The sequence below is a fragment of the Sinocyclocheilus rhinocerous genome, unplaced genomic scaffold (assembly GCF_001515625.1).
Source record: "Sinocyclocheilus rhinocerous isolate Xijiao unplaced genomic scaffold, SAMN03320098_v1.1 scaffold360, whole genome shotgun sequence".
Classification (NCBI taxonomy): domain Eukaryota; kingdom Metazoa; phylum Chordata; class Actinopteri; order Cypriniformes; family Cyprinidae; genus Sinocyclocheilus; species Sinocyclocheilus rhinocerous.
Window position 1 is genome coordinate 469,662 of NW_015653490.1, and position 21,914 is coordinate 491,575.

Consider the following 21,914-nt stretch of genomic DNA (forward strand, 5'->3'; position numbering starts at 1 on the left):
ACTACAATGTTATGAGCTGATGGAAGGAAGGGGAAAATGGCGTATAGACAAAGAATTGAGTGGATGTTTGTTTTTTACACATTGTAGTATTGTAGTCACAGTGTTTTTTACATTTGCATCTCACATTTTCAACAACATGTCATAGAAAGTGCTTCAGAAAATATATAAACTTATAAATTAAATTATTGATTACTGAATGTATCAAATGCATGCATGTAACAGCTGTAGGGAAGACATTTTGAAAATAAAACCAGAATCTACATATGCACACTCATGTAACTGAAGTGATGGATGTTAGTGAAGCTTTATCAGGTACAGTATTTCATCCTAGAATGCTCAACACTGGTTCCTCATTGTCCCATCAAAGTGCCTCTTTCCATCCAGGTACAGCATAGACTCAGAAGATGTCCAAATGATTTGAGTTACAAATCATTTTAAATTGAACATAAAGTTTATATATTTTGCTTAAAATATATTTTATTGCATTACATAAAAATATTATAATTACAAATAATTATTAATATATTACTTATTTATAATAATATATGTATTTATAAAAATAAAATATTTGTAACCTCCATCGCTTTGTGGAACAACAGCTGGGACATCCTTTTCAAGACGGAAAGTGAAGTGAAACACATTGGTGGTGTTGCGCTGCTGGGTCAAAGGATCAAGCACTTCTGAATGAACCCTGACCTGGACATACATCCCTTCTGTGTAACAAACCTGATAAAGAGATCACCATTTTTTTAGTGTGAATGATATTTTAATAAGCTGAAACAGCAAAAGTTACTAACCTGAGAAGACAGCAGGAGTAAAGAACCGATTTCTACTGGCTTACGAAATAAGATATCATCCACAGCCACCACAGTTGGTCTGCACCCACTGAAAAACAAACACAGCCATGATAACAATGAACAACATTTTTCACAAGAAATATTCAACATTTGAGGGAAAGCAGTTATTTTTCCTCTTACGCAAATGCACAGGCATTGGCTCGACCAAGTTCATAGGCCTTTCTCATCAGAAAACCACCGAATATCCGGTTGAAGATATTTCTTTCCTGTATAAAGAGCAAATTATATTAGCATATATGAACACAATATAAAAAAAAATCATATATATATATATATATAAAAATTCTTACCTCTGGGTGGCAAATCTCTAGCCCTTTCAGTTTGGCATCTTCCATCCACACCGAATTTGTTGGTAGAATCCGACTAAGAAAACTCACACGTCTACAGAAAAAGAAGAAATATTTTTAATTAATACCCATTACAAAAATAAAGGCACAGATTTATAACTGTGTAGTGTTAATAAATCTGACCGTGTGTTTAGAGTGTTGAGGAACAGGTTGTGAATGAGAGTCCTCTCCTCAGCTGCAGGGGCCACTTTCAGAAGAGAGGCTGTGCTCAGCTCCACACGCCTCGTCTTGTTAACTGATCAATATAAATTTGGCAATAAAAGCTTTTTTAAAGGGGTCATATGATGCGATTTCAAGTTTTCCTTTCACTTTGGAGTGTTACAAGCTGTTCGTGAATAGATAAGATCCTTAAAGTTGCAAAGACTAAAGTCTCAAACCCAAAGAAATATTCTTTATAAAAGTTAAGACTCGTCCACGCCCTCCTAAAACGCCTCTCCGATCACAAATGCAGACATGGTTTTATGTTTGTGCGGCGAGATGCAATGCAACGTGTAAAAAGACAGTATAAGTCATTATAATCCGTATTTATGTCCCCACTGGATGCAACAAATGCCTGGTTTGTAAGGGTTTTATTGGTTTTGTCTCGTCGCGCCGGGACACAGCATCACAGTAAGGTAAGGGGCTTAACATTTCCGTCATACGCTAGAGGTATTCGGCCAATCACAACGCACTGGATAGCTGGCCAATCAGAGCACACCTCGCTTTTCAGACCGATGAGCTTTGTAAAAATCGACTCGTTTCAGAAAGGCGGGGCATAGAGGAGAAACAATAATGTACAGTATATGGAAAATAATGTGTTTTTTGAACCTTAAACCACATAAACACATTTCATTACACCAAATACACAAAATAATGTTCTTTTTTAGCAATGTCATATGACCCCTTTAAATAAAAAAAATAAAAAAATAGTAATGTACCCTTTGCATAAATCTTCTTGTCTTAATAGTTAGCATTTATCCCTAATGTAATGATCCAATCTGCAAACCTGAACACATTTTTAAATATTTTTAATCTATCGAAGGCTTCCGAGTTAAAGAGGCCATTTTAATTGTTAAAAGACAAAAATAAAATGTACTCACTTTCACCCTGACGAAAAATGGCCTCTTCCTCCGGACCTTGAGGTTTGAGTGGGTTTAGAAAAGCTACCCTAAAAAAAGAATGTATGCATTAGCTCACAGACACAGCATATCAATTTTAGACATACTGATTACATCAGAGAGCTGATACCTTTTATTTTCAGGATCTCGAGCCACCATGACAAACGTGGCATCTAATACATATTGGTACTGAGAAAACAGTGCAGTTTATTTTAAAGGTACTCTGATAATACTATACAGTATACAGGGAATACATTACTAAAAACTGGAAAACAATACCTGACACATGTGCATTGTAGCTTCTATTGAGGTTTTGCCATGTCACGTGACCTGTGAACTTGATGTCACAGTCTGGGTAGATGATGTTTTGTCTCATGTCTGAGACACAATAACAATAGCATATGAATAGATAAATAATAAAAAGTAGAGTATGAATACATATATTTAATTTAATATCTAATAAATCTGAGTGGAAATAAATAATGAATGAATGAAGTAGCCGTATGAATAATCTTTGTGAATAAATGATGCAATACCAATCTTGTGACAATAGACGGTGGAGATCTTTGCAGTTTCTCATTCCATGTGTGAGAATAACAGATGAGCACTAAGAGACAAGAAAGAGACAGCTTGATACTCTGTCTTCATGTGATCACTTTCAACAGTTATTACAGCATACATCAACTGTAGTAGGGCTGGGCATATATCAATATAAATTTATATATATACACACACTGTATGTGTAAGTGTAAGAAATCACCTTATATATATATATATATATATACAGTACACACACACACACACACACACACACACACACACATGTATAAGGTGATTTTTTTACACTCCCTTGAAAAATACATGATCTGGACAGAACAGCTATTGTTACAAAATACATACAAATTATTTACTGCAAAATTTGCACTAATTAAATTTTTTTTGTTGTTAAATTAACACAAAAGCAACATTTTAAAATGATATGTACTTGAAGGTGCCAATATAAAAATATGAAAAAAAAACATGAAAATGATACAAAAAGTGCAATCTTCAAACAAAAAGTTTTGATTGTTGCAACAACAAAGTGAATTATTTGAAAAACAAAGAAACCCATGATGAACAAAGAAATACATTTAACAGAGAACAAGTGGCAGGTCTATTACCTTGCATTTACACTCCAAAACTTAATGCACAGATCTATTTTGACATACAGTATCTGATTTTTTGCCCTGTCAATAATTACATTTTCGGATTCAATCCCAAACATTATTGCATACATATTATCATGATACCTTTGTTGGCGATATAAAATTAGGAAATACTATCAATAATATTTGATGTATCGTCCAGACCTAATCTGTACTACCTCCTAAACAGTTCAAGTCCTCCAAAATCCTACCAAACCTGTGAAGAAAACAGATATATAAAAATCAATAACAGAATGTCACTGTTTTTTTAAGAGCAAATAATAACCAAGCTGCATGTGCAGAGTAATGGTCTTTTAGCACCTGACACTGTTGTGAGAGTTGAGGTATTTCTCTCTCAAGGCAGGCTGGGAACCCAGAGGAAGATGCGCCTCTGTCATACTGTCCTTCATTCTTTTTGGAGGCAGTTCATCCTGACTCTGAGCAAGATACTGGCTTAGTGATGTACGCTCGGCCAGCACTTGCTGATGATCTCTGTGTTATGGAGAAAATACATAATAAAATGTAAATTTCAGAGATTTGTCGAGCTGAACTTTTAATTGATTTGCATAATATTTAATGAGTGTAATATGTTATATCAGGAACATACTGCCAGTTGGTAGATGCACCGACTATTTCTCTCAGCCTGTTGCGAACTGTGAAATAAAAAAATAAAAAAGACCAAAATGTATTTTAATGAGACATCACACATTAAAGCGGTTAGCCTGTCAGTTTTGGTATTAGAAACACATACAGATAAGCTTTACACTAAAGAGTTGGTCAATTTAAGGTCAATATTATGACAACGGCATTACCCCCCCCCCTTTTTTTAAAAAAAAAATATATATATATATACAGTGGGTACGGAAAGTATTCAGACCCCCTTAAATTTTTCACTCTTTGTTATATTGCAGCCATTTGCTAAAATCATTTTTTGTTTCATTTTTAAAGTATCTTTTCAGTTATTTAAATCATTTAATATTTCTATATTCAAAATTGTATATTTAAAACAGTAGTATCATCATGAATTTATGGATTTAATTGCACTCATTCCACTTCTGAACCTCATTAAATGTCTGAAAGTACATCAAGCCACTTTTGTGTTCTTCTGTGCCACCTCTACAAATTAATTTTGTTAATACTGATTTCATTTGATCGGTAACTTATATTCCTTATTCTACTTGTTCTTATTCTGTCATTTTAATAAAAAATTTTTTAGAAGCTTATAAAATATAATTTTTTAAAGAATTTGACAGATGATGACATACTTTTAATAAAGTTAGAGGAGTCAAATATTACCTCGTAATGGGAAGGCTACTTTTTGATAACATTTTGGATTATTGATTAGAAGGTGCTCCTAAAATTTTGAACTTGCTCCTAAATTTTTTAAGTTAGGAGCACAAGTGCTCCTAAAAAGAAAAGTAAGCGTCGAGCCCTGCTATCATACTAAAGTGTGGATGCATATTAGAACCATATGGTGCATTCAAGTGCTCCTATGAATTTTGTTTACGAGCTCTGAAAACTCAAAGAGTTTAATGTGCATTATGTGTGTAATTGATATTTATTATTATTATTATTATGCTGCCACAGTGAATCAAGCCTATCAGAAGATAAACTGACTAAATGAGTAGTGTTTTCTGGCAAACTTTATCTTCAAACACACACACACACACACAGTGGCATACACACGCAGTGGCACACACGCAGTGACACACACATACACACACACACACACACAGACATTTGGATGTTGGTTTACAGTATATGGTAATATGTAATATGAGGAACATTTATACATGAAGTGTTGTAATTAGTAGTAGTTTGTTTATTTGATTGTTTGATGTTTTTGGTTGGTTTGGAATAATTTGTGATTGATGTTTATCAAAATAATAACTTTTTCTAATGCATATATTGCTTGTTTTCTTTAATATACATATATAGAAAACCTTGGGGTTTTAGTACCCTTATGGCACATTGTTGCTCTGAGGCGACAAATTTTATGATGGATATATTATCAGGGATCCCCAAGCTCCCAAAAAATGAGGTGAAATATTTTTTCCCCCATGAATAAAAAGTCATGCCATAAAGGGTTAAGATTTTTGAGGAAAACATTCCAGGATTTTTCTCCATATATATTGGACTTCAATGGTGGCCAATGGGCTGAAGGTCCAAATGGCAGTTTCAGTGCAGCTTCAAAGGGCTCAACACAATCCCAGCAGAGGAATAGGGATCTTAGCTAGCAAAACGATCAGTCATTTTCTTAAAAAAATAAAAATGCATATACTTTTTACCCACAAATGCTCTAGCACTAGCTCGACTTCACACTTTCCGTAGTCACATTGGAAAGGTCACGCGTGGCGTAGGCGGAAGTACCGAACCAGTGTTTACAAAGCGAACGTGCAAAGAAAGTCAAATTCCCTTTACAAAAAAAGGTAAAACAACAATGTCGATTTTGAAGTTGGAGAAGAAAATGAGATGAAGTTTTTCACCCTACCCTACCTTTTTGAACCAGTGTACACAGACGAAGAGCTAACCGCGCGTGACCTTTCCAACGTGATTACATAAATACGTGAATTTGCTGATGCGCATCTGTGGTTAAAAAGTATATACATTTTATTTATTTTTTTTAGAAAATGGCTGATCGTTTCGCTAGATAAGACCCCTATTCCTCGGCTGGGATCGTGTTGAGCCATTTGAAGCTGTACTGAAACTGCAATTTGGACCTTCAACTGGTTGGCCACCATTGAAGTCAATTATATGGAGAAAAATCCTGGAATGTTTTCCTCAAAAACCTTAATTTCTTTGTGACTGAAGACAGAAAGACATGAACATCAGTAAATAATCAGGATTTTTTTATTCTGGAAGTGAACTAATCCTTTAAGAAAATAAAGCTGAAGGGGGAAAAGTGGTTAATGGACACACATGGCAAAACAGGAAGCAAAAGACAGGAATCAAAACAGGACTGCTTCAGCAGGCTGCTAATTAAAGATAAGGTATAAGGTCACGAAAGGGAAAAGCATTTCAAAAATGAAAAACATCAGCTATACTCAAGGCTACATGCATGCATACTTTTAAATAACAACAAAAGAGCGGACACATGCAGACATTAAGGAAGTCTAAGAATAACTTTCAAGAGCTCAATATGCATTCAGAATTAATAAAGGGGGAAAAAATAGACAAGGAAATTTACATTTCTTCCAGTTCACCATTGCTTACAAGAAGAAAAAAAAATAATTCTCCAAGAAGTGACATCATTGTTGGTGGGAAAACAATAAAAGTTTTTAACTATTAGCAATGGATTTTTAAAGGTCTGCTATATATTTTTATGAAACATATTCAAAAGGTACTGCATAACTTGTCTATTCCAGCAGTTACCTTCAGCCATATCAGGAACCTTCCCTGCACATGAAAACTTCCTGCACGTGAAGGACACGGCAGACTTCAGGACCCTATACAAAAGTGAGCTGAAATGAAAATAGAGTCATGAGAGCCTGCTAAGGGTGAAAAATGCATTAACAAGAAAATAGGAAACTTTTAGCAGATAAAAAAAAAAAACTAGAACACGTGTCTTACAGATTACATTCGAGTCAGAAGATACAGATGTAACACTCACCGTGGACACATTTTATTGTTCTTCTCTCACCACTTTGTAGAACAGCAGGAACTTTATTCAAATCAAAGGCAGATCTGAACTTGCAGACGGTATCAATTCGCTTCCCGATCCTCCGCGCACCGTACTAATTGTTAAGTGCGCACTTTTAACGAACAATCAGACGGCCAGTTTCTAGAGGGGCTACTGAGTTTCTAACGTATTACTGTTTAGAACCTTTTTCCAAGAGATCATTGAGCAATAGAGGTGAAACCTAACATGTTAGCATACAATTATACATGCTCTAGATTGATATATGGGATATATACAAAATAAGTAGGAAAAAACATATTTACTCGCTGTCTCAACGTGACCAAATATAACAGCGTCATGACGTAGCAGCCATCTATCACACTTGCAATTTCATGAGTTTGTCACTCGGTGGCAGCAACTGTCAGGACAACGCTTGAGATTGCTCACCGACTGTTTCCTCAGTACAATGTTTTAAACAAATAAAAGAATAGTACAAAATTATTTAAATGGTACACTCACATGTGATGAAGACCCCAGTCATAAGCACCCTAATACAATATTTACTTTTATTTTTTTTTATTTTACATGGAGCGGGTCGCCTCACGGGGACCACTGTTTAGATCACATGACCAGACAAATAGCATTGGACACTTTCGCTCATGGAATAAATAAAAAGAGATTACACTGAAATGTGCATTATTAGTGTTAGTCCACTAATACAGATGTAAATAAGCATATTTAATGCTCTGTATTTATAAGAAACAAACAAGAATACTCATACAAACGTAAAATAATACAAGTATTTTAAAAATAAATGATGGTAAACACATTTTGTGAACAAAAACATTGAAAAGGCATGCATTCGTTGGCCATTCCGGTACAGGTAGTGTGTACATGAAAGGCATTATAAATCTCCCTGAACCTACTTCCTTTCATATAATTTTTTTTTTTTGTTTACACGTTAACTTCTTACAGAGTCCATTCTAGGTTCATACTACCATCTTTTGCAAAAGTCCATGGTTGTTTGTTGCATTTAAAATAATAATGCAAAAACGGATGTTTATATACAAGCCAAATTGTCAGCATTCTGAAACATATGCATATAACAGCAAAACCTGATTCTTATTCATACGATGCGCTCTAAACCAAATAAGTTAGGTAAAGTTTTTGGAGTGTTTGGTGAGGCAGTGCTCTCATAATTTGATCTCAAGTTTCAGATCTCCTCGTTTCCTTTTGAGGAGATCAAGGAAGGAAGACGGGACTTATTCTTAGAATTTGTGCAAATACTGTATATCATTTTCCAAGGTACCAGTTGTTCATGAATCGCTTTGACTGCATTCAGATCAGTAACAGTACAACCAAAATCACTTGGTTTAAGAGTTTTGTCATATCTCCTTATGAATTGCATTGTAGTGCAAACAGAACATGGTCTGTTATAAGTCTTAATGACTAAATAGGTTTAATATTACCACAATCAAGATGCATAAAATAAAAAAAAAACACCTTTCACTGCAAAACCATTTCACTAAATGCTCCTCTCCCACTCAAAGTTTAAAATTGTGAAAAATAATATTTTACATTTATGTAAAATGCAGCGAACAATAAAAAATATTGTGAATATAAAATGAACGGAACTAAAAAATTTAAAGTTTCATCCCGGCACATCCCAGATGCTCAACCTTGGCTCCTCATGGTCTCATCAAAGTGCCTCTTTCCATCCAGGTAAAGCATAGACTCTGCAAATGGCAACAATATTAATTTACTCGCTGTCTCAACGTGACCAAATATAACAGCGTCATGACGTAGCAGCCATCTATCACACTTGCAATTTCATGAGTTTGTCACTCGGTGGCAGCAACTGTCAGGACAACGCTTGAGATTGCTCACCGACTGTTTCCTCAGTACAATGTTTTAAACAAATAAAAGAATAGTACAAAATTATTTAAATGGTACACTCACATGTGATGAAGACCCCAGTCATAAGCACCCTAATACAATATTTACTTTTATTTTTTTTTATTTTACATGGAGCGGGTCGCCTCACGGGGACCACTGTTTAGATCACATGACCAGACAAATAGCATTGGACACTTTCGCTCATGGAATAAATAAAAAGAGATTACACTGAAATGTGCATTATTAGTGTTAGTCCACTAATACAGATGTAAATAAGCATATTTAATGCTCTGTATTTATAAGAAACAAACAAGAATACTCATACAAACGTAAAATAATACAAGTATTTTAAAAATAAATGATGGTAAACACATTTTGTGAACAAAAACATTGAAAAGGCATGCATTCGTTGGCCATTCCGGTACAGGTAGTGTGTACATGAAAGGCATTATAAATCTCCCTGAACCTACTTCCTTTCATATAATTTTTTTTTTTTGTTTACACGTTAACTTCTTACAGAGTCCATTCTAGGTTCATACTACCATCTTTTGCAAAAGTCCATGGTTGTTTGTTGCATTTAAAATAATAATGCAAAAACGGATGTTTATATACAAGCCAAATTGTCAGCATTCTGAAACATATGCATATAACAGCAAAACCTGATTCTTATTCATACGATGCGCTCTAAACCAAATAAGTTAGGTAAAGTTTTTGGAGTGTTTGGTGAGGCAGTGCTCTCATAATTTGATCTCAAGTTTCAGATCTCCTCGTTTCCTTTTGAGGAGATCAAGGAAGGAAGACGGGACTTATTCTTAGAATTTGTGCAAATACTGTATATCATTTTCCAAGGTACCAGTTGTTCATGAATCGCTTTGACTGCATTCAGATCAGTAACAGTACAACCAAAATCACTTGGTTTAAGAGTTTTGTCATATCTCCTTATGAATTGCATTGTAGTGCAAACAGAACATGGTCTGTTATAAGTCTTAATGACTAAATAGGTTTAATATTACCACAATCAAGATGCATAAAATAAAAAAAAAACACCTTTCACTGCAAAACCATTTCACTAAATGCTCCTCTCCCACTCAAAGTTTAAAATTGTGAAAAATAATATTTTACATTTATGTAAAATGCAGCGAACAATAAAAAATATTGTGAATATAAAATGAACGGAACTAAAAAATTTAAAGTTTCATCCCGGCACATCCCAGATGCTCAACCTTGGCTCCTCATGGTCTCATCAAAGTGCCTCTTTCCATCCAGGTAAAGCATAGACTCTGCAAATGGCAACAATATTAAGTTACAGGTAATACCATTAAAATACAAAGTAACAATATTTGTAAAAATCTGTATCTGACCTCCATAGCTCTGTGGTACAACAGCTGGGATATCCTTCTCAACGCAAAAAGTGAAATGAAATACGTTTGTGGTGCTGTGTTGCCGGGTCAATGGGTCAAGCACCTCCGTGTGAACCCTGACCTGGATGTGCATCCCTTCTGTGTAACAAACCTGACACCACAGTATTATCATCAATCTTATTCTGAAGGGAAAAAATGGCTACAAATTAATGCATTTAACAATTTAGAAACCTGTGAGGACAGCAATAGCAAAGAACCAATTTCTACTGGCTTTCGAAATATGATGTCATCTACAGCCACCAGCGTTGGTCTGCAACCACTGAAAGATACAAATACAGCCATGTAAAGGAATGGAAAGACTTCTTTACAGTAAATATTCAATAGATAGCAAAGGGGAATCTCTTACGCAAATGCACAGGCATTCGCCCAACCAAGTTCATAGGCTTTTCTCATCAAAAAACCACCAAATATCCGGTTAAAGATATTTCTTTCCTGTATAATGTAAAGAATAAAGAAAGTACATTAGCACATTACGCAAATGTACTAATTGACACTGTCAGTTTAATCGATGAAGTATTGCAAAAAATACTTACTTGTGGATGGCAAATCTCAAGCCCTTTCATTTTGGCATCTTCCATCCACACGGAGTTAGTTGATAAAATACGACTCCGAAAGCTGACAGTTCTATAGGAAGAAGGTAAATACTGTTAAGAAATGGGCAAAAAATAAAGGCACAGATTTATAACTGTGTAGTGTTAATAAATCTGACCGTGTGTCTAGAGTGTTGAGGAACAGGTTGTGAATGAGAGTCCTCTCCTCAGCTGCAGGGGCCACTTTCAGAAGAGAGGCTGTGCTCAGCTCCACACGCCTCGTCTTGTTAACTGATCAATATAAAGAGCATCGGTCTTGCTCTAAATGCTTCAAATTGAAGTAGCAATTGTGATTACAAACAAACAAAAGCGCTACTCACTCTCTCCTTGTTGAAAAATTGCCTTTTCCTCTGGACTCTCTAGTTTTAGTGGGTTTATAAAAGCTGCCCTGGATAAACAGTACATAGCCAGTACACATTTACAGACACAATTCAGCAATCATAGATTTGTCGATCATACCAACAGGTTTAACGTTACCTTTCGTTTTCAGGATCTCGAGCCACCATTACAAATGTGGCATCTAATACATCGGTGTACGCCCCATCATGATACTGTGAAAATGGTTCGTTTAAGTTCAATGACACTTTTATGTGCAACATATAATACATGTTTCATAAACAGACTTTAGGAATACCTGAGACACATGCATTTTAGCTTCTATTGAGGTTTTGCCAACCCACGTCACATGACCTGTGAACTTAATGTCACAGTCGGGGTAGATGATGTTTTTTCTCATGTCTGTGAAGTAAGAAAACTAAATTTAATGAATCAATTTAACAACAACAACCAAAAAAAAAAAAGTCTACTAATTCAAGTAGTAATACCAATCTTGTCCACTAGGGCGGTGACGATAGACAGTGGAGATCTTTTCAGCTCCTTATTCCATGTGTGAGAATAACAGATGAGCACTAAGAGACAAGAATGAGACGGTATGTGATAAGACAGAGCAAGTTATGATCAGCCAATACTGCTGTGATTATCTATATCTCCTATTTAAAAAATAAAGGTTCTTTATTGGCATCTAAGATCAAATGAAGAACCTTTAACATCCATGAAACCCTTCCATTGCACAAGAGGTTCTTAACCACGGAAAAAGGTTATTTAGATTATTAAAATGTTCTTTACACTGAGAAAAATGGTTCTTTTAAGAAATGTTCACTGAAAAGGTATTTGAGGAACATAAAAGGGTTCTTTAATGGAATCACTGTGAAACCCCGCTTTCGGAACCTATATTTTTAAGATGTATTTATTACCAGCTAAACTGTCCAAGTCCTCCAAAATCCTTCCAAACCTGTTGAGAAAAAGGTATTTAAGCAAAAGAAAATGTACTCGGATCAGAATGAATATTCAAAAATGACTGGTTGTGAAGTTTGATATTTCTGAATGCCACTAATTTAAAAACAGACAAGAAACCAGGAATTTATGCTGCAGGTTAGGGCTGCACGATTATGACAAAAATTATAATTGTCTATTATTCCCTTTAAATTGTAATTGCAATTATTAATTACGATTATCACAATTTACACTGAATGATGTTTTGAATAGTTTTTTGCCACATTTTTATATGGAAAACGTTTATTGCTTTTCTACAGCATCAAGGCTCAAATGTCAACTATACATTGGTTTTCTTCTTTAAATAAAAAAGTAAAAATATGCATGGTATTTTTATGTGAAACAAACTAAAATTAAAATAATGGAAAACCCTTAAGATAACCTGTAGAAAGAAAAAAAACACTCAGAACAACGTAAGTGGACTTTTTTTTTGTATTTGCTCCAGGTGAGAAGTGGTGGTCTTTTAGCACCTGACACTGTTGTGATAGTTGAGGTATTTCTCTCTCAAGGTAGGCTGGGAACCCAGAGGAAGATGCGCCTCAACTGCACTGTCCTTCATTGTCTTTGCTGGAAGTTCATCTTGACTCTGAGCAAGATACTGGCTTAGTGATGTACGCTCAGCTAATGCTTGTTGATGATCTCTGTACAACAAAATGGAGACAATACAACATTTTATGCAAAGTGGTAACATACTGGTGACATTCTGCAGAAGGAATAACATAAGTGTAAATACAGTAACATACTTCCAGTTGGTGGACGCTCCAACTATCTCCCGCAGCCTGTTGCGAACTGGGAAAATAAGGAGGAACAAAATGGAGCTTTAAAGATGTACCGAGACATCACATAATGTATGTACTTAAGAGTAGTGTTGGAATGAAAAGCAAAGCAGCATTTGTATCACCCCATAATATAATATGGAGACACAGAAAAAAACTAGTCAGCAGAAACGATGTATTAGAAAGGAACCAAGACTAGTCTGCATGAACAGGCCGCTCACAGGGTGAAGGCATTTGAAGAAAAAAACACTAGATGTGAAAGTACAAAGAACTTCATGCACACAAACCATGAAATAACAGCAGGACAGTGTTTATTAAGCCACATGAGAAAAGAGACTTTCTAAGAATATCAAAGAGAGTAAATGTTCTTTCGTTTTACCATTGCTCACAAGTAAAAATGTGTTTCCTGTGGGGACATAAAAATGGGTCAGGAACACACATTGATGGGAAATTATTATAATGATTACAGTGTATATATAATAATAATAATTAGGCAATAATTTCATGTGAATTATGAGAAGGAAAGTAAGCGTTCAAAAGTTTCACCGTGATAACTAGTACACACACTGACAATATTTCATTGCCTTAGACTGACTAGGTTAAAAGTGTTGGGTGGGTTAGGAGTTAAACATTTTATTTATGAATTTTTTTAATAATTACCCTCAGCCATATCTGCTGCTTTCCACATTTGACCCGTGGAAACCCCTCTGCACATTAAGGATGATGCAGACTTCAGGACCCTTTACATAAAGCAAAGACATGGGAGGAGAGAGCTGACTTGAAAAATGTACTTCACAAAACTGCTAATGGTAAAATCACAAAAGTATGAAACCCTTAATTAAAGAAACTATGTAAAAAGAAAAAAAAGGGTCCCAGGCTGGTCTGGAATCCTTCATGCATGAAATGATGAGTTCACAACAAATGCGTGACGCAAGACAGAACTGTAAAACTCACCGCGGAGAAAACATCTTCCTTGTTCTTGTCTCACCACTTTATTGTATAACAACAATGATTTCGTGAGACATACAACAGCTCGCTTCTTGCATAAATGACAAATTTCTTAACTGACAGTGATTTTCACTTCCTGGAACGCAGGCGCGGCCGGTCTACCGTACTAACCGTTTTAAAGGCGCATATAAAAGATTTCTTCCTCACTAACCGGCCAACTTCTACCGTAATTACGGCCGTTATGTTTTGGAATTTTCAATGTTGTCAGAGAGACATAAAAATGCTAAAATGTGGTCTTAAAACAACATTTTACATGGATTTACACGTCTTCTACATTATTCAGGAGGAAATGTCCTTCAAACGAACTACATTTCAGTAGAAAATACATACATTCCTATAGTGATATACTATAGTGATAGTTATTACGGTAACCAGACCCCTCCCCCACCGGCAAATATATGCCCGAGTTGATAAACATACTTGGACATTTACTAAAGCCGGGTGAACACAGTGGGGTCAGCTGCTGCATGCGATTCCCATCCAGGAGAAGCCCAAATTTGACAGCGGAGGGTAATATTCTGGGAAGCGAATGAAGAAACACCTTTTGCTTCTCTTCACATATAGAGGACTAGTGAGAAAAGGGAAAAAGAGTAAAAGAAGAAAATGGCCAATTTTAATTTGCGTAAAGCAGAGCCAAAAGACGTGCCTGACATATTGCGACTCATAAAGGTAGATTTCACACCGGTTTAATTGCATGTGTAGCCTATATTTGAAGTACATTATTTAGGGTAGCAGAATATGCTGTAGAAACTTTTAAAAAGTGTATAAATATGCCTTAAAATGAGTTTATTTGGTGTGCTGTCCCATGTTACAATATTAAAAGTTAATGTCATACCTATTATGATTTTATATTAATGTTAAATTATTTCAAAAGGTCTCATGATATTGATAAGAGTATCCAAATATGACCCTGCACGAAAACAAGCCCCTATAGGCCCACCGCCTACAGAACTTTCAAACAAGTTGAAGTTCAAACAGCATTCCTTTCTGCCTTCTAAAGGAACTCGCCAAGTATGAAGAAATGGAAGACCAAGTTATATTAACTGAGAAAGGTGAAATTACATAATGTATCAAATGTTAAATTTGATAAGTAGTTGGCCTGGAGTGACAACAAAAGTTCTGTTTAGATCTGCTCGATGACGGATTCGGAGATCACCCGTTTTACCACTGTGTGGTCGCAGACGTGCCAGCCGAGCATCAGAAAGTCGAGGGTAAATATCAAGACAAAGATGATCTTTAGTGAACTTCAACCTGTTGAATAGCGGAATAGACTGTTTATAGGTAGACCAATAGAAATAAAATGTAATGTTGAACGTTTTATCATGTCTTTTTTTAATATATATAAATATATTCTTACTTTCTTGCATAAGCATGTAATGTAAAGTAATGCATTTGTGTAAGACACCAGTGTTCACTTACAGGTTATTCTGTGATTGGATTTGCCATGTACTACTTCACCTATGACCCTTGGATTGGCAAACTGCTGTACCTTGAAGATTTTTATGTAATGAAAGAGTACAGAGGTAAGGGTGTGTTATTAAGGTGTCTTTTATGAAACTAGTTGCTTCCTAAATTCCCTTGACCAGTTTCATGCTTCACAGGTTTTGGAATTGGGTCTGAAATCCTGAAAACCCTCAGTGATGTAAGCCATCCTGTTTACATTTGTTGTATGTGCAGTTTGCGTCATTAAAGACAAAGATGGATACAAAACTGTGTAATTCCTGACACAAAATTAGTATAAGCAAGTAGTTTCAAACTCAAAATAGACCACAGAAATGTGTTTTATGTTGTCTTTAAATGATTTTATGCATTACACATCTAGACGCAACCATAAACAGTTCTGTTTCCACCTGCAGACAGCCGTGAAGAATCGGTGCAGCAGCATGCATTTCATCGTGGCTGAGTCCAACAAAGCATCCATTGACTTTTACAAGCGACGTGGGGCTTCCGACCTCTCGCTGCAGGAGGGATGGCGACTTTTCAGGATCGATAAGGAGAATCTCCTGAAAATGTCTGCCTATGAGTGAGCTGTGCCGGAGTTCAAGTGTTCAAGGAGAGACTAGGGATGGCTCACAACCATTGTTTAGTTTAAATAATACTTTAATCCTTACATAAAATGCATTTAAATACACTTTGGGTATTAATCATATTAATAAACAGCAATTTACTCTGAGATTAAGTTACAGTGCTTGTATTCATCCTTATATTTCAATCATATTCTGTAGTTTGTATGTCAGAGTATATTATGAATAGTCTTTTATTTGTATCTAATTTAATGCATAAAAAATCTAAAAAAAGGAAAGGAAAAAGTCATGTCTTGTATTTGATTATATGCAGGGCCGTTGCTAGTGGGGTGAAAGGTGGTGACAATTATAGGGGCCCCCACTGCCCAAGGGTCCCACTAAATCCAGTAGTAATGCTATATATTCCACTACTCTTATATGAATCATTTTAGGATATATTTTACAAAGTCAGCTTGTATGCCTGAGAGTTTAATGAAAACCTCAAAAACATGTAATTTAGTTAAAAATGCTTTCCAAATATCTCCTCTCTCCCCTCCATAAAAATGGTTTAGTCTGATGTTAATAATTTCAGCTCAGTCAGCTACAAAAATGAGAGGGACCCAACAAAATCGCAGGACCCACCCCAGCTAGTGAAAAGAACCAATCAGAGTTCAGGCTGATCCGAGAACAGTTGAAGTTACAAGTAAAGCTACAGTGGAAATGAGACTGACTGAAAATGCTGGGGGGGAAATCGGGGTACCAGTAACGTCATGAAAAGGAGAGGGAGGCCAGGAGGAAACTTGCTTACATCAAACATTCTTTTGCAAGACAAGGTAGTGCACTGTAGGGATGTCGTTGTGATTGGATGCCGTGCACCTGATCATTTCGCTGCCCGATTTACTTTTGCAGGAATAGGACATCTAAGAGCTGCTGCCCGTGCCGTCATGCCGGGACATCTCATTATACTGGCGCTCACCGGCCGAACGATTGCATGAGTTCACATGGATTGTTTCAGATGTGATAGCCTATATTTAAGATGATAACACCGTTGGAAAAAAAAAAAAAGAAGTAAATAAAAAAAACGCAAATACAACTCACTGCACTGATGGGACACATTTATTAACTTTATTTAATAAAATATTATGCAGTAGCATGTTATCTTCATCAAAAATGAAGAAAATTATCATTTTAAGTGGTTTTATTTTACATGTGACTGCATTCTTTCACATTCCTGAACGTTTACCTCACCTGTTAGGGGGCCCGCATCAATATTTTTTCAGGGGGCCCAGAATTCCCTAGCTACGGCCCTTATTATATGCATAAGTTAACACCTTCAGGCTTTCCTCCCAGTCATAGTGGTCAAAGTCATAGTGATAAAAGGATAAAAACACAGACTATCTGCACTGTATAGTGAATGAACACAGAATGCACTGCATAACTTTCCTGGAGAATACTGTACTTTGCAGAATATCCCTTTGTTTATGTCCAGACTAGGTTCATGATACATGGGACAGACTCTTATTAATGAGGTTTGTGAAATCATAAGTGTGTGAAGATTATAAAAACTTATGCAAGTTTTAAGTTTGATCTTTGTATAGTGGCACAGGAAAGTTCTAGAGAATGCAACAACACTGGTATAGAAAATTCTGGAAATACAATTGGAACCATCAGTAAGACCTAAAAATCACTGAGTTGTTGAAAAATGTCTGGAATTTTCAGTGCAAGTCAGGTATGTAGCTCTCTTTTTCAGGTTGGTCCAACTGCTTACTGCTGCAGTGTACATTTATGTGCAAAAGTACATTTATACATTGCACAGAAAACACAAATATACAGTCCCAGTAAACACGACCAACACAATAATATAGCAAATACCAAAACTGATCAGTGCACTGATAAGAGAACAGAATCCAGGTGCAAAGCAGGAACTCCTAATAAAACTTACTGCTGTCTCAACTTGATTTTTGGCTGGCTGTTTTCTGTGTCTTCTCAACCTAGAAAGAAAAAGGTAAAAGTTTACAGTGCAGCAAAAGTGTTTATTTCACAACTTCTAGGATGATCTTAATGTTAAATAAATCATCACACAACTTTTCAACATTGACGACAAAAAAATAAATAAAAAAGTTTCTTAAGCTCCAAATCAGCACATTAGAATGATTTCTGAAGGATCATGTAACACTAAAGACTGGAATATTTTTAATTATTTCACAATATTACTGTTTCACTGTGTTTTTAATTAGATGAACGCAGCTTTGATAAGCATAAGATTATTTCAAAAACATGGGAAAAAAATCTTACCAAGCCCATACTTTTGAACAATAGTTTATGTTTCTGAAGGTTTCTTCCGCAATGTGTCATAGTAAGGCAAATAAACCTTTTCATTTAAGACATTTAGAGTGAATCTGCTCAAGACATTAGCACTGTATGAACTGTCTTGGAAGAGGAAAAACTAGTACAACACTGTGCCGAGTATCAGATTTCTCCTCACTTTGTCCTTGGATGATGATTTCCCTCTCAGCATCTCCTCCAAAACAACTCGCCCTTCTGAACCCCAGGAAAATATGCAGTGTTTTGTGGTCTATTAAAAAAATAAAATAAAAAAACATTAATTTTGAAAAACAAAACAAAACAGTCATTCATACTACCAATCATCAGTGGACTAACGTCTGATATTTAAATTTGGTAAAATCTGTGAAAAACATTAAAACATGCTCATTAGTCTTCATCTAATTTTCAGTGTTTTTCCTGTGCGGCAGGGAGTAGTCTATTATTCACTTTATTTGACTGAGCTTATCCATGGAAAAATTCTCAAAATATCCCTCCACTTTTTAGTTTTACACTTATAGACAGCCGCACAGGAAAAAAGAGGAAGGACCACTGACTATCTGAACACACAATTCACAGACTGAATTTCCTCCAGACAAGTGCTGTTAATATTCCAGGACACAAGTACAGTAGTTGATACTACATTATTCAAAACCTCAGTTACTGCTGTCTGTACTGGACAGTCTGCTGAGAAACAACAACTGACTCTGTCCATCTGAACAGAAAAGAACTGTAAACTTGCCCTGGCAACAGAAGCGGCATGCTGTGGGTAGAACATGGAGGCGCTCAGAGCCATCAGCCCAGTGGGGAACATCAGCATCCTGACTCTGCTGCCTGTCGGGACAAAACACAACAAAGAGAACCAAAACAGTTGTTAATAATAACACAAAACAGATGCTAGAGGTCAAAGACCTTATGAGCAAAATTGAACGAATAATAACGGAATATTTGATATATTATGTAATTTCATAATAATGGAGCAATAATCATACCTTTTGCTAAATAAAGTCCCAGAATTCCAGAGAATCCTATAACACCCACACTGGCATAGAACTCAGATGGAGGGTCATTCAAAAACGCATACATATCTGAAAAAAAAGAAATGCAATGCTGTTTCATATAACCATGGAAATGTTTGAGAAAAACAGTGTAAAAACAAAAAAGTTAAAATAAATAAACAATAAAAAAGTAGATTTAAAAAAAATATTGCTTGAAATTCATAAAAAATAGATTAAAATAAAACTTTGATATAAATAAATAAATAACAAAAACATTAAAAATAATCCTAAAACAAATTTAAAAACATAAATAGATTAAGTAAATTTAAATAAATAAATAATACAAATTTGATTAAAATAAACAAATAAAAATACATATAACACTACAGCATTATACGGACTATAAAAACTTATAAATCTAATTAAATTATTAATTCATATTTATTTTTGACATTAAATCTATAGCTGCATTCTAAACTTAATGATAGGAGTCCTTCACATGAGTATGATTATACAGTGGGTACGGAAAGTATTCAGACCCCCTTAAATTTTTCACTCTTTGTTATATTGCAGCCATTTGCTAAAATCATTTAAGTTAATTTTTTTTTCCTCATTAATGTACACACAGCAACCCATATTGACAGAAAAACACAGAATTGTTGACATTTTTGCAAATTTATTAAAAAAGAAAAACTGAAAAATGCTCAGTATTTAGTAGAAGCACCCTTTTGATCTAATACAGCCATGAGTCTTATTGGGAAAGATGCAACAAGTTTTTCACACATGGATTTGGGGATCCTCTGCCATTCCCTCTTGCAGATAAAAATTTAAGGGGGTCTGAATACTTTCCGTACCCACTGTATATGGGGGTCTGTGGCATCAAAAATCGAAAACCCCTGGTATAGATGAGTGTATGTTTGTGTCCGTACCTTTTACAATACTATGGGTGGTATTCACACCAGGCTCAACTGTCTTGTAGTAAGACTATGATTGAAAGAGAGAAACATTAAGGTATAAGAGATATTACAGATTAATTCAGTATCACAGTGATGAATTATGAGCATAATGATTGTGAAGTGGCTAGAAATGAACATAACTTGCCTGTACTTTCTCCACGGCAAAATGTGTATTTTCCTAGAGGTGGAAAAGAATCATAAAGAAATCATGAAAACCATAAACTAAACATTATGATAATGTATAATGCATAAAATATGGAGAAGATACACATGTATTATACGTATAACATCTTATGTGTCTGTGTTGAGTACACTGTGTTAACAAAATTCAGCATTTCTAAAAGCCATGATTTTCTTTTGAATCACTTCACTGAGCACTGTCAGTACAACAGCATACCTCACACCATGAAACATAAGGTTCCACTGTCTTCCTCAGAGATGCTACACCCTGTTCAACAGTACCGACCTCGGGCTCCTCGTACCTCAGCTGGGACTCAGGTGTGTCATAGAGTGAAAGCTGAAAAATATAGGGGTATTGTAAAAACCCTTCAACATCATGCCAATGACCTCCTCGTTCTACCCCACACCAACCCAAAACACAGTACACAGGAAGTACCTCATTAGTCATTAGAGTGGTGTTATTTTCTTTGGCCTCGCTTGCAGCAAAAACAGTGGCAGACATCAGGCCAAGGGCTCCGGGCACTGCCATGGGCAGCACCACCTCAACAAGGAAGGGCAGAGGAAACAAACATGAAACACGCCATAATAACCTTAGAAACAAAGCAAACGATGTATTCATATATTATGTACAAGTACTAGACAACTTAAATTACCAAACAGCATTACAAGGGAGCAAAAACAAACACAAAGGCATATGAGTTGCACTAAAACATCAGTTTCACAATGATTCAAGATGAGGCACATCACTCTCAGAAGAGAATTTTCTAGAATTCCAGTATAATATAATTCACGAGAAAACTACAATATTATAGAATCATGAGGCAAAATAATAATAATTATTTTTTTTTAAATATAATAATATAAAAATACAAAAACACTATCAGGTAACACACATACTGGTAAAAAAATGTATAGCCTGAATACACTGTAGTCGCTTTGGATAAAAGCGTCTTCTAAATGCATAAATTACTAATAAGCTCCAGTTAGCTTAGCTACATCACTGCTGCCACTCTATGCGCATCCTTAGGACAAACGCTTTACTGTATAATCTCAGCTTTCTTATTATGCATAATTATCTAAATTAATTACAAACAAAAATACAACCGTACTTCCATAATTTGAATTTATGTAATGAAAAAAAAGAGTATCTTTTACCTTGACTATTGTCCCAAGATTTGGCATTATTTTTTCTTGAGAACAACGTTCTGCTACGGCAGGCCTGCGAGGACAAACTTCTCAGCGACGTGTAAATATTTCGAAACGTTTTTGTAAAGAATAATGAATCTCACATTCTCTTAGCTGTTGATCAAAGCATTATTACCTGGGCC

The 21,914-nt window shown here is 35.4% G+C and overlaps 3 protein-coding genes and 1 pseudogene across 6 annotated transcripts; 1 reads left to right on the forward strand and 3 right to left on the reverse strand.

Annotated features, from left to right (window-relative positions):
* Window positions 1-336: 336 nt before the first annotated feature.
* Window positions 337-7,169, reverse strand: LOC107716381 (acyl-coenzyme A thioesterase 9, mitochondrial-like; annotated as a pseudogene).
* A 1,776-nt stretch (window positions 7,170-8,945) lies between these two features.
* LOC107716418 (acyl-coenzyme A thioesterase 9, mitochondrial-like) lies at window positions 8,946-14,218 on the reverse strand. 2 transcript variants are annotated; one of them, XM_016522868.1, is made up of 16 exons: window positions 14,074-14,218; window positions 13,780-13,859; window positions 13,499-13,525; window positions 13,087-13,132; window positions 12,814-12,984; window positions 12,265-12,302; window positions 11,836-11,919; window positions 11,646-11,749; window positions 11,489-11,562; window positions 11,332-11,399; window positions 11,131-11,242; window positions 10,955-11,045; window positions 10,768-10,853; window positions 10,593-10,680; window positions 10,362-10,512; window positions 8,946-10,280 (listed from the first exon to the last, which is right to left on the reverse strand). In XM_016522868.1, the coding sequence occupies exons 1-16, from the start codon at window positions 14,085-14,087 to the stop codon at window positions 10,219-10,221; spliced, it is 1,296 nt and encodes a 431-aa protein (XP_016378354.1). In that variant the 5' UTR covers window positions 14,088-14,218; the 3' UTR covers window positions 8,946-10,218. The 2 variants fall into 2 exon arrangements, with proteins under 2 accessions (XP_016378354.1, XP_016378355.1); XM_016522869.1 differs by lacking the exon at window positions 13,499-13,525.
* A 321-nt stretch (window positions 14,219-14,539) lies between these two features.
* Window positions 14,540-16,753, forward strand: LOC107716391 (diamine acetyltransferase 1-like). The gene is made up of 6 exons (XM_016522799.1): window positions 14,540-14,796; window positions 15,128-15,179; window positions 15,255-15,338; window positions 15,549-15,650; window positions 15,729-15,769; window positions 15,984-16,753. The coding sequence occupies exons 1-6, from the start codon at window positions 14,731-14,733 to the stop codon at window positions 16,152-16,154; spliced, it is 516 nt and encodes a 171-aa protein (XP_016378285.1). The 5' UTR covers window positions 14,540-14,730; the 3' UTR covers window positions 16,155-16,753.
* A 72-nt stretch (window positions 16,754-16,825) lies between these two features.
* Window positions 16,826-21,836, reverse strand: LOC107716392 (MICOS complex subunit MIC26-like). Of its 3 annotated transcripts, XM_016522801.1 has the most exons (10): window positions 21,742-21,836; window positions 21,023-21,127; window positions 20,804-20,923; window positions 20,552-20,584; window positions 20,380-20,434; window positions 19,445-19,540; window positions 19,195-19,286; window positions 18,616-18,705; window positions 18,073-18,121; window positions 16,826-17,155 (listed from the first exon to the last, which is right to left on the reverse strand). In XM_016522801.1, exons 1-9 carry the CDS (start codon window positions 21,766-21,768, stop codon window positions 18,080-18,082), a joined length of 660 nt encoding a protein of 219 aa, XP_016378287.1. In that variant the 5' UTR covers window positions 21,769-21,836; the 3' UTR covers window positions 16,826-17,155; window positions 18,073-18,079. The 3 variants fall into 3 exon arrangements, with proteins under 3 accessions (XP_016378287.1, XP_016378286.1, XP_016378288.1); XM_016522800.1 differs by lacking the exon at window positions 16,826-17,155 and having other exon boundaries at window positions 17,302-18,121; XM_016522802.1 differs by lacking the exon at window positions 16,826-17,155 and having other exon boundaries at window positions 17,302-18,121; window positions 21,023-21,176; window positions 21,742-21,811.
* Window positions 21,837-21,914: the final 78 nt, after the last annotated feature.

Excerpts from the sequence above, each read along its gene's own strand:
- LOC107716418 (XM_016522868.1), bottom strand. Across the intron at positions 11,563-11,645 it reads CTAAAATGCATGTGTCTCAG|TATCATGATGGGGCGTACAC; the intron begins GTATTCCTAAAG and ends CCATTTTCACAG. Across the intron at positions 11,400-11,488 it reads CGAGATCCTGAAAACGAAAG|GGCAGCTTTTATAAACCCAC; the intron begins GTAACGTTAAAC and ends CTGTTTATCCAG.
- LOC107716391 (XM_016522799.1), top strand. The coding sequence starts at position 14,731 with ATGGCCAATTTTAATTTGCGTAAAGCAGAGCCAAAAGACGTGCCTGAC. Across the intron at positions 14,797-15,127 it reads ACATATTGCGACTCATAAAG|GAACTCGCCAAGTATGAAGA; the intron begins GTAGATTTCACA and ends TGCCTTCTAAAG. Across the intron at positions 15,180-15,254 it reads AGTTATATTAACTGAGAAAG|ATCTGCTCGATGACGGATTC; the intron begins GTGAAATTACAT and ends AGTTCTGTTTAG.
- LOC107716392 (XM_016522801.1), bottom strand. The coding sequence starts at position 21,768 with ATGCCAAATCTTGGGACAATAGTCAAG. Across the intron at positions 20,435-20,551 it reads TTGCCGTGGAGAAAGTACAG|TCTTACTACAAGACAGTTGA; the intron begins GCAAGTTATGTT and ends TTTCAATCATAG. Across the intron at positions 18,706-19,194 it reads ATGCCGCTTCTGTTGCCAGG|ACCACAAAACACTGCATATT; the intron begins GCAAGTTTACAG and ends TTTTTTTAATAG.